We start from the raw sequence: 16,294 nt of genomic DNA, 5'->3' as shown, positions 1-16,294 counted from the left end.
TTCAAAATGCAAACAAAAGAAATATTAGAAGAAGCATTATCCAAAGTAATAGAAAAATAACTCTTCTCAATCCCCCACTCAGTCACCAATGCATTAATTTTCTTAGATAATGCAATACCAGTATGAGGATGAGGCATGTAACAAAAACTTAAAATTCTCTTATGCAATTTCCAATCTTTGTCTACAAAGTAAGCAGTAAGAGCAAGATACCCATCAGTGCGTTGCGAGGTCCATAAGTCTAATGTCAAACAAATTCTACCTTCAACTGAGCCTAACAAATTATGAAACCTTTATTTTTCATTTTTGAACATCCTCAACACACAAACTTTAATTGTATTTCTACATGATGACTTAATATCAGGAGATATATATGCAAATAAAGCCCTAATTCCCTCATATTCAGAAAAACTAAAACGAAGATTATGCTTGATGATGACCTTTACCAATAAGCTACGGAATACCACAAGATCAAAGTTTTGGGAACAGAATTCAGACATCGATAATAATCCACCAGTCTGTCCAGGGCATGTTTTCAAATGTCTATTCATATTACCCGTCCCATGATGACTATCATCTATTACCAGTTTCTTACAATTTTTACATTGATCACGACTTTTACCATCTTCAAAAATAGTAGTTAATTTGTTGAAAGTTTTCCAAACAGGAGACCTGAGTGTTCGCTTACCTAATTTGATCACTCTAGCCTTTTTCTTTGCAGGACTTGTATTTGTATCTTCTGTATTTTCACTTTCATGATCAAGTTGTAATCACATTGTCACTTCCACTGACCCTTCATCACTAAGGTTCGTAAAATCTTGCTCTACAACATCCATTGCTTCAAGAAAGAAAAACAAAACTGTAAAATCTTGCTCATACCAATTTCATACCATATCTATTTCAATTTCACATATATAATTGCACTCAAACAGTAAGCAAATAGTAAGCAAATTTCCCATATCCATATCAATTGCACTGGCAAACGCCAAACAGTAAGCATCTTCATATATAAGAGTTTTTATCATTTATAGCCAAAATTTACTCTTCAAATTCATAAATATCATTTTTTTTATAAAACAATTCAAATATAGCCAAAAGTTGCCTTATTTGGGTAACCCTCTGTTTAAGACCTCATGTGCAGAATCATGAGAGCATACAATCGCAATTTCCATCAAAATGAATAGTTGCAGAATATTATTTAAAAATATGTAGAAACTGTATAAAAAAAAAACATATTTTTTCTGAAAAAATACCAATTAATTAGCACACAAGAATATTCAAAAGTTATAGTTTTGTGAAATTTTCATCATCGTCTTGATTGTAGGCTTGTATATTAAGAAATTAAATTGATAATTTGATTGACTTAATTTCCATCCGAATAAATACATCTTCATAAAATGTTTAATTTCATCATGCTCCTCTTTCTATCTTAAACCATTAAAATGAAAAAGAACAAAGAAGGAATTTCAGAAACAAGAATTTCAGAGTCCCTATTCAAAATCCCTAATTCAGAAACCTGAATTTCAGAAATTCCTAATTCCAAAAGCCCTAATTTAGAAACCCTTGAGTTTATTGCAGGAATTTCTTACCTTGTGCAGTGAGGAGGAGTCCGGACTGAGACCGAGAGCTCGATTCAGGAGCTGGATTTGGGTGGTACTGGTATGGACAATGGGTGAACCGGTGAAGTCACGATTTAGGTGAGGAGTGAGGACTGACAGAGTGACTGAGTGTGGGTGATAGTATGGGTGAGGTCGAGGACGACGAGGAGGGTGAGCCGGTGAGGTCATTGATCTGAGACTGAGGTGAGGCTTGTGAAGAGGGTGAGGCGCCACCGCGTGTGAGGTCAAAGTCGATCGAGAGAGACAGAGAGAATGATTTGAATCTTTGACTCTCTGAGAGTTAAGTTAATGAGAGAGAAGAGGAATAGCCTACAATGGACTGCTGAGATTAAATCTCAGCCGATCCAATGGTTATCAAAATTTTAAACTTAATTTAATATATATATATATATATAATTATATTATGGATGGCTGAGATTAAATCTCAGCCGATCCAATGGTCATCAATTTTTTAAATTTAATTTAATATATATATATATAATTATTATAGTTTTTAGGGGTATAAAATTGTTAAATTAATATATATAATTATTATAGTTTATTCATACTTTTATTAAGTATAACATAAGATTATGTGGTATCCACTAGTATAAATATTTTAAATTGAAGATCGAATTCATTCTTTATAAAATCAGAGTTAAAATAACCGTTAAATCGTGATTTTTCTTTTTATAACCATTGGAAAGTTTTGTCCCGTTACTTGATCTCAGAATGTTTGTTTTTTGCAATTTTTGGTGTATGCGATCTCCAAGTATATACAAACATGTTTGACGGTTTGATCATTAAAACTAGTTTCATAGAATGCGTATCTCATCAAAACAATATATTCACTAACTTTTAAGAGTTTATTCATACTTTCATTAAGTATAATATAAGATTTTGTGGTATCCACTAGTGTAAATATTTTAAATTGAAGATCGAATATAATCATTGTATTCATATAGGGTCAAGGAGTGTAGCTATAAAAAATCATCAAAATTAGAGTTAAAATAACCGTCAAATCGTGATTTTTCTTTTTATAACTATCGAAAAGTTTTGTCCCGTTACTTGATCTTAGAATGTTTGTTTTTTGCAATTTTTGTTGTATGCAATCTCGAAGTATATACAAACATGTTTGACGGTTGCATCATTGAAACTAGTTTCGTAGAATGCGTATCCCATCAAAACAATAGATTCACTAACACTTAAGAGTTTATTCATACTTTCATTAAGTATAACATAAGATTTTGTGGTATCCACTAGTGTAAATATTTTAAATTGAAGATGAAATTCAATCATTGTATTCATATAGGGTCAAGGAGTGTAGCTGTAAAAAATCATCAAAATCAGAGTTAAAATAACCGTTAAATCGTGATTTTTTTTTTATAACCGTCAAAAAGTTTTGTCCTATTACTTGATCTCTGAATGTTTATTTTTTGCAATTTTTGGCGAATGCGATCTCGAAGTATATACAAACATGTTTGACGGTTGGATCGTTGAAACTAGTTTCGTAGAATGCGTATCTCATCAAGTTCAATGGTGTGTGTGTGTGTGTGTGTGTGTTAAGTGGATTTAAATCTATTTATTTTGTACGTATAATTGACCGGTACACGGAGTAGTACATCACGTGTCATTATAAAAATAGTGGGATATGTGTGATAAAAAGTTAATAACTTAAAAAAATAAAATTTCTCACCCACTTCTATTAAAACACATGGTGTACTATTTGTGTTCCCGTTACAATGAAAAATTTCTCAAGAAAAAACAAGGAGAGAGAGGTAAATGACGTACACGTGTCAGGAACACAACTGTCGGATTTTATTCTAACAATAACAAGTGCGCACTTGAGAGACCACGGTGGAAAAACCCACCCTACTAGTAGCAAGCAAAATTGAAAATACCACTAGGTCCCATCTTTCCCTCTCTTTTTTGTTTCATTTTCAACTTTTCTTATAATTTTCATTTTTCTCTCCTTTTTTCTTCAAAGAGCGGCAGGATACATATTAATTATTATGGTTTTTAGGGGTATAAAATTTAATTTAAAATTTAATATATATAATTATTATAGTTAATATTTTGGGGGTATAATTATTATAGTTAATTTAATATATATATTTATTATAGTTTTTAGGGGTATAAAATTGTTAAATTAATACATATATATAGTATTTTTGTAGGGTTATAAAATTATTAAATTAATATTCTGTTTATTGTGTATCGTGTTACCCACGTGTATACCCAAACCAACCCGTTATCTTAACAGGTGCTTATCGGGTTACCCGATAACGATCCGATTCGTTATCGTGTCGACCCGAACACCTGTTAATTTCGTATCGTGTCGTGTCGGGTTATCGGATTGTGTCAGGAATTGCCAGGCCTACATATTACATCCTGAGGTATTGAAATTGCATCAATTTGTGCCTTCAGTTTAATTAAGTGTATGATACCTCTTTTAATTGATGGCCTAGTAAGCTTGAGACTTTTATATTGGCTACTGTGTAAACCACATTTGCACACAATGACAAAAAACTCATCAATTTAATGAATGTTCTAAGAGATAAAAGGTATAAGTTGATACAATTTCAAAATCTCAAGGTGTAATGTGAGAAAGTTGAAGCCTCATGGTCCATTTTGGAAATCAGCTCAAGCATGAAACATGAAAAATGTAGTTATAATCCTTTATTGTTTATTTGAACATTTCTAGTGAATAGAAAACAGTAGTTAATGAACGTCAGTTCGGAAAATCCATTCTTTTTAATACAAGAGACTAGATGCAGTACACACTATGTGACACACCCCGACCGAAATCAGGGCGTGCTGGCCGCCACGCAAAGGTGACGTAACCATGTGCACGTGCGGAAGCTAATAAAAGTAATATAAAAGTACGAATAATTTAAAAACTAGCATACATAATGTGATAAGATAAGTGCTAGCGTAAGTGAGACGCTGAATTCAGAACATAAAGCCTGCAGCAGTCCAAAGGAAATGATACGACAATAGTACACCCGAAGGTGACCCTACACTGGTGAGTATCTGTCAGAAATGCCGGGACGCCCTCTGGGAAAACCACCGAACCTGCTAGACCACTAGAACCTGGAGGGGCGCAAAACAAAAGCGTGAGTGGGCAAAAACAAAGCTCTTTGAAAACCATTTAGTAAAATACATTCTAACCCCTCGCCGTAAAACCTGTATACTTCCCAGAAATAAACATATATACGTATGTATAAATATGCCAATCATGCTCAAGGGTATGCCAATCATGCTCAAGAATGTGCCATGTCAAAGCCTTATAATGGTATGCAAGTGCTCAGGTATAAATCACATCAATAGCATAACATCTGGCAGCCGGAGTCACCTAACGTAACCTGTACGGCTGCATATAGAGCTCAAATCTCAAACTGAATAACTGAACCTGCCCACGAGCCAGAACCACCTAAAGTAGTCTGTACGACAAGCCTGTGTGTAATATGTATGTACGCTCAAGTGCTACGATCACGTGAAGGCTGTGCGAATAATCGCGGGTGACCTACGAGTCGGAACCACCTAAAGTGGTCTGTACGACAAGACTGTGCACCTAACTTGGATCCAAGCTGAGCATGTGGTGCGGGAGGTGAACAACACGTGAAGGACTGTGCCCTACTCTGGGCGGGAGCACTAACACCGGGGGTGCAAGTTATGAGCTCTCTAAGCATCTCAAACCACTACTGAATATATAAACATGAATACCACTTACCTGGCACTTACCTGTGCGTCCACAGCACCAAATATGCATATGTATATGTATGTCACTACTAATGCATGCAATGATGCATAAACGATAATAATATAGTGCATGGCATAAAACAATTAACCCTTTTTAGACAATTTCTGGGAAAATAAATGTATATAGGTATATACGGAAAACCAAAAGCCCACTCACTGGTATGTGGAAGGGTCGTAGCCCCCCTGTCTCGAGTGCGCACGCTCATCCTCGGGATAGGAATCACCTATATGCGAAACAACTATAAAAACGTTAATTTTAAAGCACATAACCTAACTTTCGTAATAACTTCTCATACATTGCTCAAAATGGACAATTGAATATACCAACGTGCTCTACACAACCTCAAGATCACAACCATATTTGTAGAAAAAAATTTCTCCGCCGCACGCGCCCCCACGCGCCGGCCAAAGCACGGCCACACGCGCCGGCCACGCGCAGGCACGTGCGGTGCACACGGACGGCGTCAACTGACGCCGTGAGGAATATTCGGTTAGTCCTAACGGATTCCGTCAACGGCGTCAGGAATATTCCGTCAGATTTGACGGAATATTCCGTCTTCTTCCCCGTTCAATCTCCAGCGCCGGAAAACTGGAAAACCTGCAACCTACGTTTTCTCACTCATTTCTCAACCGTTTTTCACAAATTTTGCACCAAATTGAAGCTTAGGACTAGTAGAACACGATCCTACAAGTTTTAAGGCCTAAAAACTACTAGATCATACCTGTCCACAAACTCCAAAACCGGCCAACTTCGAACCAGGCGATTCCGACGTCCAAATTCGTCCAACGAAGCACTCCGAGGCTCCTTGGGACACCACCAAGCTACCTACGAGCTTAAAAATCCCAAAAACGTGCTAAATAAACTTTGCATGAATAGTACTCAAAACTGCCATTGTCGAATCGACGTGAAAACGACGGATTTCTTACCTGAAAATGATATGATCGTGCTCCCACGAGCTTCACGATCTCGACTGTGCCCTTGGTTTCCTCGATCTGCTAAGGTTTGAGGGGTTTTGGGTTTGTCCGTACGTTCGAAGGAAGAAGAAGAAGGAATGAGGACTCGGGAAAGAGAGAGAGAGAGAGACAGGGAAAAGACAGAGGGAGAGGGAAAGTGACAGTGTGTGTGTGTGTGGCCCAACACTTGCCAACACCACACAAAACAACCAATAACATAACGTAACAAACTAGGGGTAAAAGGGTCATTTCACATGTACGTTTCGATAGTTTCGGGACGGGATATCACACTATGTGTGTGATTTAAAATTGGAGAAATTAGGTTCGTGTCTCTATTTTTGCTACTCCATTGATTAAAACCTTATTCCTTTTCAATTTTTGATCAAGGTCCTTAGGTTTTAATAAACATCATTAATTATTTTAATAATAAAATATTTTTTTATTTCTAAATATATTCATTTAGTATTATAAATGTTACATTTGGTATATTTATATTTATGGCTAAATTTTTTATCATATATTTTTATTTTTAGTTTGTACCCATTTTTAATTTGTAACCCTTTTTTAATTTGTACCAATTTTCTTCTCAGTTTTAATTTGTACCCATATATTAATTTCTTTTTGTGCCCATATTTTTTTAAAGTTTAATTTGTATTTGTACCCATATTTTTTTAAATTTATTTGTATCCATTTTCAATTGTGCTAAATGTACCCATGCTAATTGTATGTATTTATTTTATGTTTCAAAATATATCAGTAGTTATTTTTTAAAATATGTTAATAATTATGTGGGTAGATTATTTTCTTGATGTAATTTTGTGAAGGACAATATTACTCAAATATATATTTTTAAGTATTTATTATATTTTGAAAATATTATTTGAATTTTTTTAAATTTCATAATTTGTGGGACATTAAATGCATAATGCGTGAGTTAAATCTCTTAAATGATGTTAAGGACCTTGATCAAAATATTTAAACAAATAAGATTTTAGTCTAACAATTAAGTTGATCAAGGACCATAACCAAAATGACCCCTTCAAATTTAAAAAAGAATTAAATTAAATTTATGTAAAAAAAAAATTTGGTGGATTGGGGAAGTTAGAAAAAGTGGGAAAAAAAAAGTAGATGTGGGTGGGTGCAAATGAGAGAGAGAGAGAGAGAGAGAGAGAGAGAGAGAGAGAGTTTAGATATTGATAAGATGGCACATTTGTGAGGTTTAAAAAAAAAAGTAAAAAATTTATTTGTGTAAAATTACTATAATGTCCAATTTTTCTCTTTTCTAATATTTTCTTTTAGTTATGTATAAAAGGGTATAATAGTAATTTTATTGATTTTGACAAATAGGATTCTATTAATATATAGTTTAGATTCAAATATGGGGAGGGAATTCTAAGAAAATCCATTTTTTCTTTTAAAAAGACTAAATTTAATTATTGTTGCTGTGTATGTTTTAATCATTAGAATAGTCTAAATGTAGATAAAAGCATAAAAACTAAATGCAAAGACTCGTATTTCCTAAACACTCACACTTCCTGAAAACAAAACAAAAACTCTCTCACTTTGATTGAATAAGGTAATTACATTTATATGCATGTAGTAACTGGCTCATTATAAATGTCATAGAACTTAAATCACAGCTACATAACTAGAGTAAAGTTTTTTTGCCAGACTGCAAAGTAAAGTTTTCTTGCTAGACCGCAGAAATAAACATAAAGTAAGTAAATAATTGATGACATATATTTTGCAGTTTGAAAAGAGAACAACTTATATAGAAACAGGATAGTGCCGTCACATATTCATTTTTACCTTTTATACATCCCTGTTAACTTTTGGTCATTAATCTTCTTCAATTCATTTGATCTGATGACCAGGAATTAAAAGGAACGTGTAAGAAATAAAAATAAATGTATGAATAGCACTACCGTATAACTGTAGTCTATATATATCGAAGTCCATGAATGAAGTATTAATAGAAAAAGCCTACTATTTGGTTCACAAATAGAGTTCCTTAAGAATATAAGCACAAGTATCACGTTCTCATGAGTGTGCTTGTCAGACATGAGTAGGAAATTCTTACTCATCCCAAACTTGCGAAAAATCCTCTCCGGATCTCTTTCACCAAGGTTACCGGATCAAGTGATCCAAATCTTTAAAATTTCATTCAACGGCCCACCTATTTTGTGAAGGGAAAATATGAGATTTATGTGGGATTTCTAGTGACTAGCATGCATATACAATTCAAAATTTATATACGAAAGCAACGGAAGCATGTCATACATTTTATCAAAGCTATAGTCATGCAAATCCCCTTCAAGATGCATAGGTTTATATAAGATGCATCAAAAACAATTTATTGAAGAACAAAGTTTAGGAGTAGTTTTATACCTCTTGATCTAGATCTAAGACCAAGGATTGACCACCTCCAAGCTCTTTGCTCCTTGAACTCCTTGAGCCTAGCCTCCCTCCTTGCCTCCTCCACTTTGTTGAGAATGAGTGCTCCTAGGTCCTCTTCAAGTTTCCAAAGATATGAAAACCTCTAAAGATCCTCACCCACTTTGTAATGAGAAAGATGAAGGAATTAACCAAAGGGTGATAAGATGATTAGCTAGAATTCCCTTTGGTGGCCGGCCCTTTGAAGTTTGAGAGAGAATGATTTTATTTTCTTTTGTGTATTATGAACCACCTAACACACTCACACACACTTTCATTATATTATGTTCCTTTTATTTCTTAAAGAAACAAATCAACAATTGACTTACTTTCTCTCCCTTCTCATATGGCCGGCCTATTGTGTTTAATTTGGGCTTTGGGCTTTTAATTATTTCAAGTCATCCAATGCTTGAATAAAAGCCCAATGGGTTTTGGCCCAATGGGCCCGATTAAACCCGAACGTTTCTTTAAGCCCAAAACGATCTTTATCGCTTTTATGATTTCTTTAGACTTTCTAAATTAATCAAAACACTTAATTAATCCAATTAATTATTTCCTTCATCCATTAGTTACTCACTACAAGAGTGTATCGGTGAACAATCTTTTAGGTTCTAATTAGCAAGGCAGTGAGGTGATTGGCACCAATCCAATTGATTATCCAATCACTTAGTGATTTAAAACTTACTTTTAATTCACCTTCCTTTTAATGACTACATTTAATCATCTAGAAGAACTCACAAGCCATGAGTGACATCTAATCATATATCATGGCTACCCAAGCTAATGTAGAAGTTATTCGGAGAACCTATTCAGTTGGAATTACAATGTAATTCGATCCTTCTTTAAAACAATACTCTCAATCACATTACTAGGGTATGGATTTATAATGTCAAACCCCTAATGTGATTATTCCTTCTTATACGATTCATTTGAGACGTATAGGAACGCTTTCCTTTATTACGCTCGATACTTCGGCCGAAGATTCCCGAATCATATCTTAGAGTATTCATCCTCTCTTATCGAAGATTAGAGATTCCTTGTTGCGCATTCACTTGCCTTCATGGCTAAGTGGCTTAACCCCAACGATGCCTTGGACACTCTCGAATGGAATGACTTTAACATAATCAAAGATTAAGTACTTAACCACAAGACAACGAGATGCCTCAGGTCAAAGGATTACTTACATTATTCCAACCATTAGAGTTACTTGCTTGACATGTGAGTAGACCTCCATGCAAGTACTCTCGTTCGATTGTGTTCAGTGAACTCATTCCCTTAATGAGCACCTACATGCTTGTCTTAGTGTCGCTACACGAATGGGATGAGACTTTCCATCCTTCCAATTGAAGCGGACATAGTATGTACCAGTCTATGGATTGTCAGTATCCCTCCGACAATCCTTATGACCAGGAACCTTTTTGGACATGATGGTTATGAGAAGAAGGTCTCTGTAATCTAACATCATTAGGTTACTTCTTCCATCGATCCATTGTCCATGGATTCACTATTTAGGACATATTTCGTTCATTGAGATAGTCCCAATTAGTATCTTTGCCTTCCGATGTATAAGAGTCATATATACATCAATTCATTGTCCTGAAAGGTTTCTTCCAAAGATTGACTTTCAGGGCATATTTCCAACAATCTCCCACTTGCACTAAAGTCAATCACTAGTGTATCTTATACATCCAACAATCTCCTTCTCTTATGCTCGTAGGTTAACTTGGTTATGTATTTAATCGCCTTTTAATTTAAAAGGGATTTACTTATCAAATGTTTCTAAAACATTTTGATGATGTCTCTTTCTTGTGTTCGAATACTTTGATGAGACCTTGATTCCATGGCTTGAGCTATCGCCCCATTACGTCGTAGTATCCTACTAACGACCTTATGGTTTGGATTCAATCATTGGTTCTAAAAGAACCCCTTCCATTCAAAACACCTTTTGAAGCAGTTTCTAAAACAATATATCGATATATATATTTCGTTTGTATACTTTATACAAACTTTGCTCCAACCTTGAGACCATTGTAGTACGATACTAACAATACATTCATATGATTAGTACTTCATCCATTATGAAGTTCCATTTGTTAAAATGGGTTATTTTCACTTTGGTTCGTAACCTAAGTGAATGCACGCTTCCAAAGTCCCACTTTGATGTTCCTTTCTAAAAGGCAATAATACTCTATCAGTTGCTTTGGTTCTGATCCTGGGATATAGTAATATCTTAAAGTGATAACCCATGGTCTTTCACTTTTGGATATCTACTCACAAGTCCATACATGTGTCCCTTTTGTGATTTTATGACACATATGAAAATGATTTTCTATCATATAAGAAAATTTTATGATTTGAACCATGAGGTGACGGATTTGAATTGTCTTGTTGTTAAACTATATGTTGTGACTCATTTTGAAACTATTCCCTTTTGTTTCATCAACTTGTCCATATGCTTTGTTATTAGCTTGTTCTCATAAAAGAGAATGATGGACAACTTCCAACATATAACCATTTTATGCTAGGTTGACGAAACCAACATTCAAAGACTATTCTTTAGAATGTTACACAACATAGATTTTTAACGTTTTGAAGAGCTTGAGTCTTTTAACAATTTAAAATTTCAAACTCTTAATAATAGTCAAATACTATTATTATTTAGACAACTATAAACCAATCATATTCAAGTTTATATTCATTTTAACACCTCCCACTATTTCTTATGACTTTAATGAGAAATGATTTCATACATTCAAAAATGTATAAACGTGGAATGTACGAGTAGAGGACATTGTGTAGTAGCTTTAAAACCTTTCAAGCTCATCTGTTTCAACCTTCATTAAGTTGATGCCTTGTTATTAAGTGATTAAAATCTTTAAACCTTTTATAGATTTAGACACTTCTTTCTTGGTTTTAATCACTAACACACTTAACATTTTAAAACAATTTTAAGAATGCCCAATTAGTTGTTCAAAACTACTAATTGAATCAAGAGTGACCTTGATTATTGTGTTTTAAGTGATAACCCTAGAAAACGTTTTTCTTATTACTTATATCATTATAATGTGATATAAATCTTGTATCTCAACTAGGATACAACAAGACAATATTCAATTCATAACACTACTTTAAGGAAATAATATATTAGAAGGCATTCATCACATTACATTAATATGATAACACAAACATTCACAATGTTTAACTTAAAAGGAATTAGCTCTAAACATTTAGAGACTTATTTAAGTACCTTCAAACATTTAGGCATTAATAGTGGTCTTCCATCATATGAAGCCACATAATAAGTTCTTAACATAATAAGAAAGTTTAAAGACAATCTTTAAATGCCTAAACAAACTTCCCAAGTAGTAAGCAAAATCATGGTGACCGAACCCTTCTTCACTCTTTTATTTGCTTGTTCCTCTTCTACTTAGCTCCTCCACCTATATACATTTATACAAGTGATTAGCACTTTATATCAAATATAAATATTTAGAAGATCTAACAATTAGAATTGAAGATGAGAACATAAACCATACCTTGTGGCTTGTCCTTAAGAGTTGCAAGGTAAAACTTGCAATTCCTCCTCCAATGCCCCTCCTTTCCACAGTGGTGGCAAGTCCCCTTGGGCTCCATTTCCTTTTTCTTTTTCTTCACTCCTCCTTTTGGCTTAGGAGTGGGAGACTTTATCTCCTTCCCCTTTCCTTTGCCATACGGCTTAGGATTGGAAGAGGATGGCTTGTTGTAGGCTACTGCAACAGTCCCTACAACGTTCTCTTTCATAGTCTTCTCAGCAGTTACTAACATGTTTAGTAACTCAGAGAGAGTACTATCTATTTTATTCATATTGTAGTTCATTACGAACTGTGAGAATGAATCAGAAAGAGAAGCCAATATAAAGTCCTGGGCCAATTCCCCGTCAAGTGGAGTACCTAGGTTCTCCAGTTGTTCAATGAATCCTATCATCTTCAGTGCATGTAGATGCACTGGAGCCCCTTTGACCATCTTGGTCTTCACAAGTTCACAAACAGTGTTAAAGCGACGGTTGCGCGTCCCTTCACCATATAACTCCGTAAGATGGAGTATTATGGAAAATGCACTGTCCATGCCCTCGTGCTGTCTCTGTAGCTCCTCATTCATGGAGGCCAACAAATAGCACTTGGCTTGTGTATCATCCTCAACGTGCTTGTCATACTTAGCACGTTCATCCTCTGTGGCCTCAGGGCCAAGAGGTATGTCAGGAAGAGGCTTATCAAGTACGTAAATAATCTTCTCCAACGTTAGGAGAATCTTGACATTACGATACCATGATGGGAAATTGTGCCCCTCTAGGCAATGTTTGTCGAGTATTTTCGCGAATGTGCTTCCAACCATATCTAAATACATAAACAATAAAATAAATTAGTTTGATTGTTGTTTAAGTCACACGATTCGGGTCTTTAAACCGAATGACACCACCCACCATTTTTGGCAAATTCCATATCCCTCAAGATGGAATCCGGGAGATTTCAAAGAAAGCTCCTAGCAGGTTATAGGAGGCTCACTATTACCAAGCCCACCTCACGATGATACGATGTTGGCTAGCAACAATAATAATGAGAGGGTACAATTACCCATTTACAACTTTTGTAATTACCCATCTAGTTTGGCCTCTAGAGAATGTTGCCTCACGATGATACGATGTTGGCATTATTGCACTTAGTTAAGTTATTCCCACCATGCTTAGTTCATGTAGGGGTTCAAGAATAACCTCACGATGATACGATGTTGGCTATCCTCATTGCCTACACTTACCTCATCATATGTTTATGGACTCCTCCTGAGTGTAAGCATGCACTTTGTACTCCCCCATGATAGGGTGAAGCCGGTGTACAAGTCACAAACGATTGGAGCCCACCACGGTGGAAGGCCTACGAAGAAATGTTCAAAAACATCTCTCGTTTATCAACTTAATATTCGTTTGTTGAGGGATTTTAAGGTCTCATCAATTTTATTTATTTAAACATATTCAAATAAATTGTCCTATTACAACTACTAGTCCAAAGTTAATGAAATTAGTAGCATATGATATCCCCACTATTCGTTTTCATAAAACAAATCAATATCAAAACATTTTTCAAAATATTGGAGATATATATAACTACTAATTGAAATCATTATAGTTTAGTAGCGTATGATACTCCCACTATTTGTTTTGAGAAAAAACAAATCAATATCAAAAACGAATTTTTCAAATATTGGAAGTAACTACTACTACTACGGGTTTTGCAATCCTTTGAAATTGGACTTTATAGTTATCTTAGGCTCTTGGATGACCATGGACTTATTGGGTTATTGCAACAACGAGCCAACATTGTTGAATAAGATCTCGGGGAGGTTGTGTCAATTTAATTACGTGCTTTTCAATCCAATTAAAACATTTTCATTGAGCCATTAGAAATGAAAGACAATCATTCATTGCTTATTAGGGCGTTGGACCCATTTAATCTTGAATCTCATGTCAAAACCCTCTTTTAGTTATGTCTCCTTACCAATAGTTAAAGAAACTCTAGTCTAGCACTAGAGGGAATCAACTAACTAAAAGAGATTAAGAAGTAATAAGAATTACAAACCGATTTGTACAAATTCCTACAAATTACATATACTAAGAGGGAGAGATAGATTAATGTCGAAACGTGACAAGGTCCAATTGAAACAGTAATTAAAACACATTCCCAAGGTTCAAACAATTTGATTTTAGCGCCTTATCTCATAGCTCAATTATCGTTTAAGGCATAAGTCCATAGTCACCCATTTACTAATTACTCAATCATATTAAATAATCAAATGGAATGCAACATATAAACAATTAGATTTAGTGCATATGGGCATAATTCAATGATGAGTTTAAACATTAAATAAAATTAAAATCAAACATTTCAATTTTTAAATAGTAGGGGTCTAAATGCAAATATGAAAAAGTTAGGGGTCAAACCATAAATACTAAAAGTAATACCAAACTTTTCATGATTACAAAAGGACCCTCAAGTGGGTAAACCATTGAGGATGGCCGGCCATATTAAGGGGAAGGTGGGTAGGTCTCACCCACCTTGCATTATTTCAACTTAAAGAAGAAAAAATCTTGTTTGCCACTTAGTTTTGTTTTAAGGACTTTAAGAAAAAGAATGATTGAAATATATATCTAGACAATTCTAGGTATTAATTTAAATTTTGGTGTAGGCTATGGATGGTATGTACATCATCCATAACCACAAAACAATGCATGTAAAACCATTTTCACCAAAAACCAAACCATGAACACCAAGAACAAAACCATGAACATATTTTCAAGATTTGTATGTTCTTGGTGATTTTTCAAACCCAAAAAACAAAAGTGACAAGATCACTACTTTCTAGCTTCAAAGTGTGTGTGTGAGGTTCAAAACAAAACACAAACACTAACAAAAAATCCCCATTTAGCCGAACCCCCTTTGAAGAACAAAACCCCAAAATTTTTGTTTCTAAACCCTCTTTTCATTCATGCATCCAAAACATTTTTGCATACATATCTTTCTCAACTATTGATACACCTTTTCAACATTTGAAAAAGACAAAAGATAAACATATTTTGAATGAAAAACAATTTAAACTCAAACTTCATTCATGCATCAAAAACACTTTTCTTGCATATCCTTTTTCAACTTTTGATTTACAATTTTTCAACAATTTGAAAAAACAAAAGATAAACATATTTTGAATGAAGCAATAATATGACATACATAAAATTAAAACCCATATGCATAAAATCTAAAAGGACACATCATACATAAACCTTTGGCTCTGATACCACTTGAAGGGAAAATATGAGATTTATGTGGGATTTCTAGTGACTAGCATGCATATACAATTCAAAATTTATATACGAAAGCAACGGAAGCATGTCATACATTTTATCAAAGCTATAGTCATGCAAATCCCCTTCAAGATGCATAGGTTTATATAAGATGCATCAAAAACAATTTATTGAAGAACAAAGTTTAGGAGTAGTTTTATACCTCTTGATCTAGATCTAAGACCAAGGATTGACCACCTCCAAGCTCTTTGCTCCTTGAACTCCTTGAGCCTAGCCTCCCTCCTTGCCTCCTCCACTTTGTTGAGAATGAGTGCTCCTAGGTCCTCTTCAAGTTTCCAAAGATATGAAAACCTCTAAAGATCCTCACCCACTTTGTAATGAGAAAGATGAAGGAATTAACCAAAGGGTGATAAGATGATTAGCTAGAATTCCCTTTGGTGGCCGGCCCTTTGAAGTTTGAGAGAGAATGATTTTATTTTCTTTTGTGTATTATGAACCACCTAACACACTCACACACACTTTCATTATATTATGTTCCTTTTATTTCTTAAAGAAACAAATCAACAATTGACTTACTTTCTCTCCCTTCTCATATGGCCGGCCTATTGTGTTTAATTTGGGCTTTGGGCTTTTAATTATTTCAAGTCATCCAATGCTTGAATAAAAGCCCAATGGGTTTTGGCCCAATGGGCCCGATTAAACCCGAACGTTTCTTTAAGCC

General features: G+C 34.6%; 1 protein-coding gene across 1 annotated transcript; it reads right to left on the bottom strand.

Annotated features, from left to right (window-relative positions):
- Positions 1 to 11,732: 11,732 nt before the first annotated feature.
- Positions 11,733 to 15,808, bottom strand: LOC125470361. Its single transcript, XM_048569322.1, has 3 exons — positions 15,776 to 15,808; positions 12,729 to 13,117; positions 11,733 to 11,771 (listed from the first exon to the last, which is right to left on the bottom strand). Exons 2-3 carry the CDS (start codon positions 13,113 to 13,115, stop codon positions 11,733 to 11,735), a joined length of 426 nt encoding a protein of 141 aa, XP_048425279.1. The 5' UTR covers positions 13,116 to 13,117; positions 15,776 to 15,808.
- Between the last annotated feature and the right edge of the window lie 486 nt (positions 15,809 to 16,294).

This window comes from the organism of the source record quoted next, unplaced genomic scaffold (assembly GCF_019419815.1).
Source record: "Pyrus x bretschneideri cultivar Hongxiangsu unplaced genomic scaffold, Pyrus_bretschneideri_v1 Contig5, whole genome shotgun sequence".
In the NCBI taxonomy this organism is placed as follows: Eukaryota; Viridiplantae; Streptophyta; class Magnoliopsida; order Rosales; family Rosaceae; genus Pyrus; species Pyrus x bretschneideri.
This window is presented reverse-complemented; position numbering and strand designations above follow the sequence as displayed.

Coding starts and splice junctions, on each gene's coding strand:
- LOC125470361 (XM_048569322.1), bottom strand. CDS start 13,115: ATGGTTGGAAGCACATTCGCGAAAATACTCGACAAACATTGCCTAGAG. Junction 11,772..12,728: donor AGATGGTCAAAGGGGCTCCA/GTGCATCTACAT, acceptor AACGTTTTCTAG/GGTTATCACTTAAAACACAA.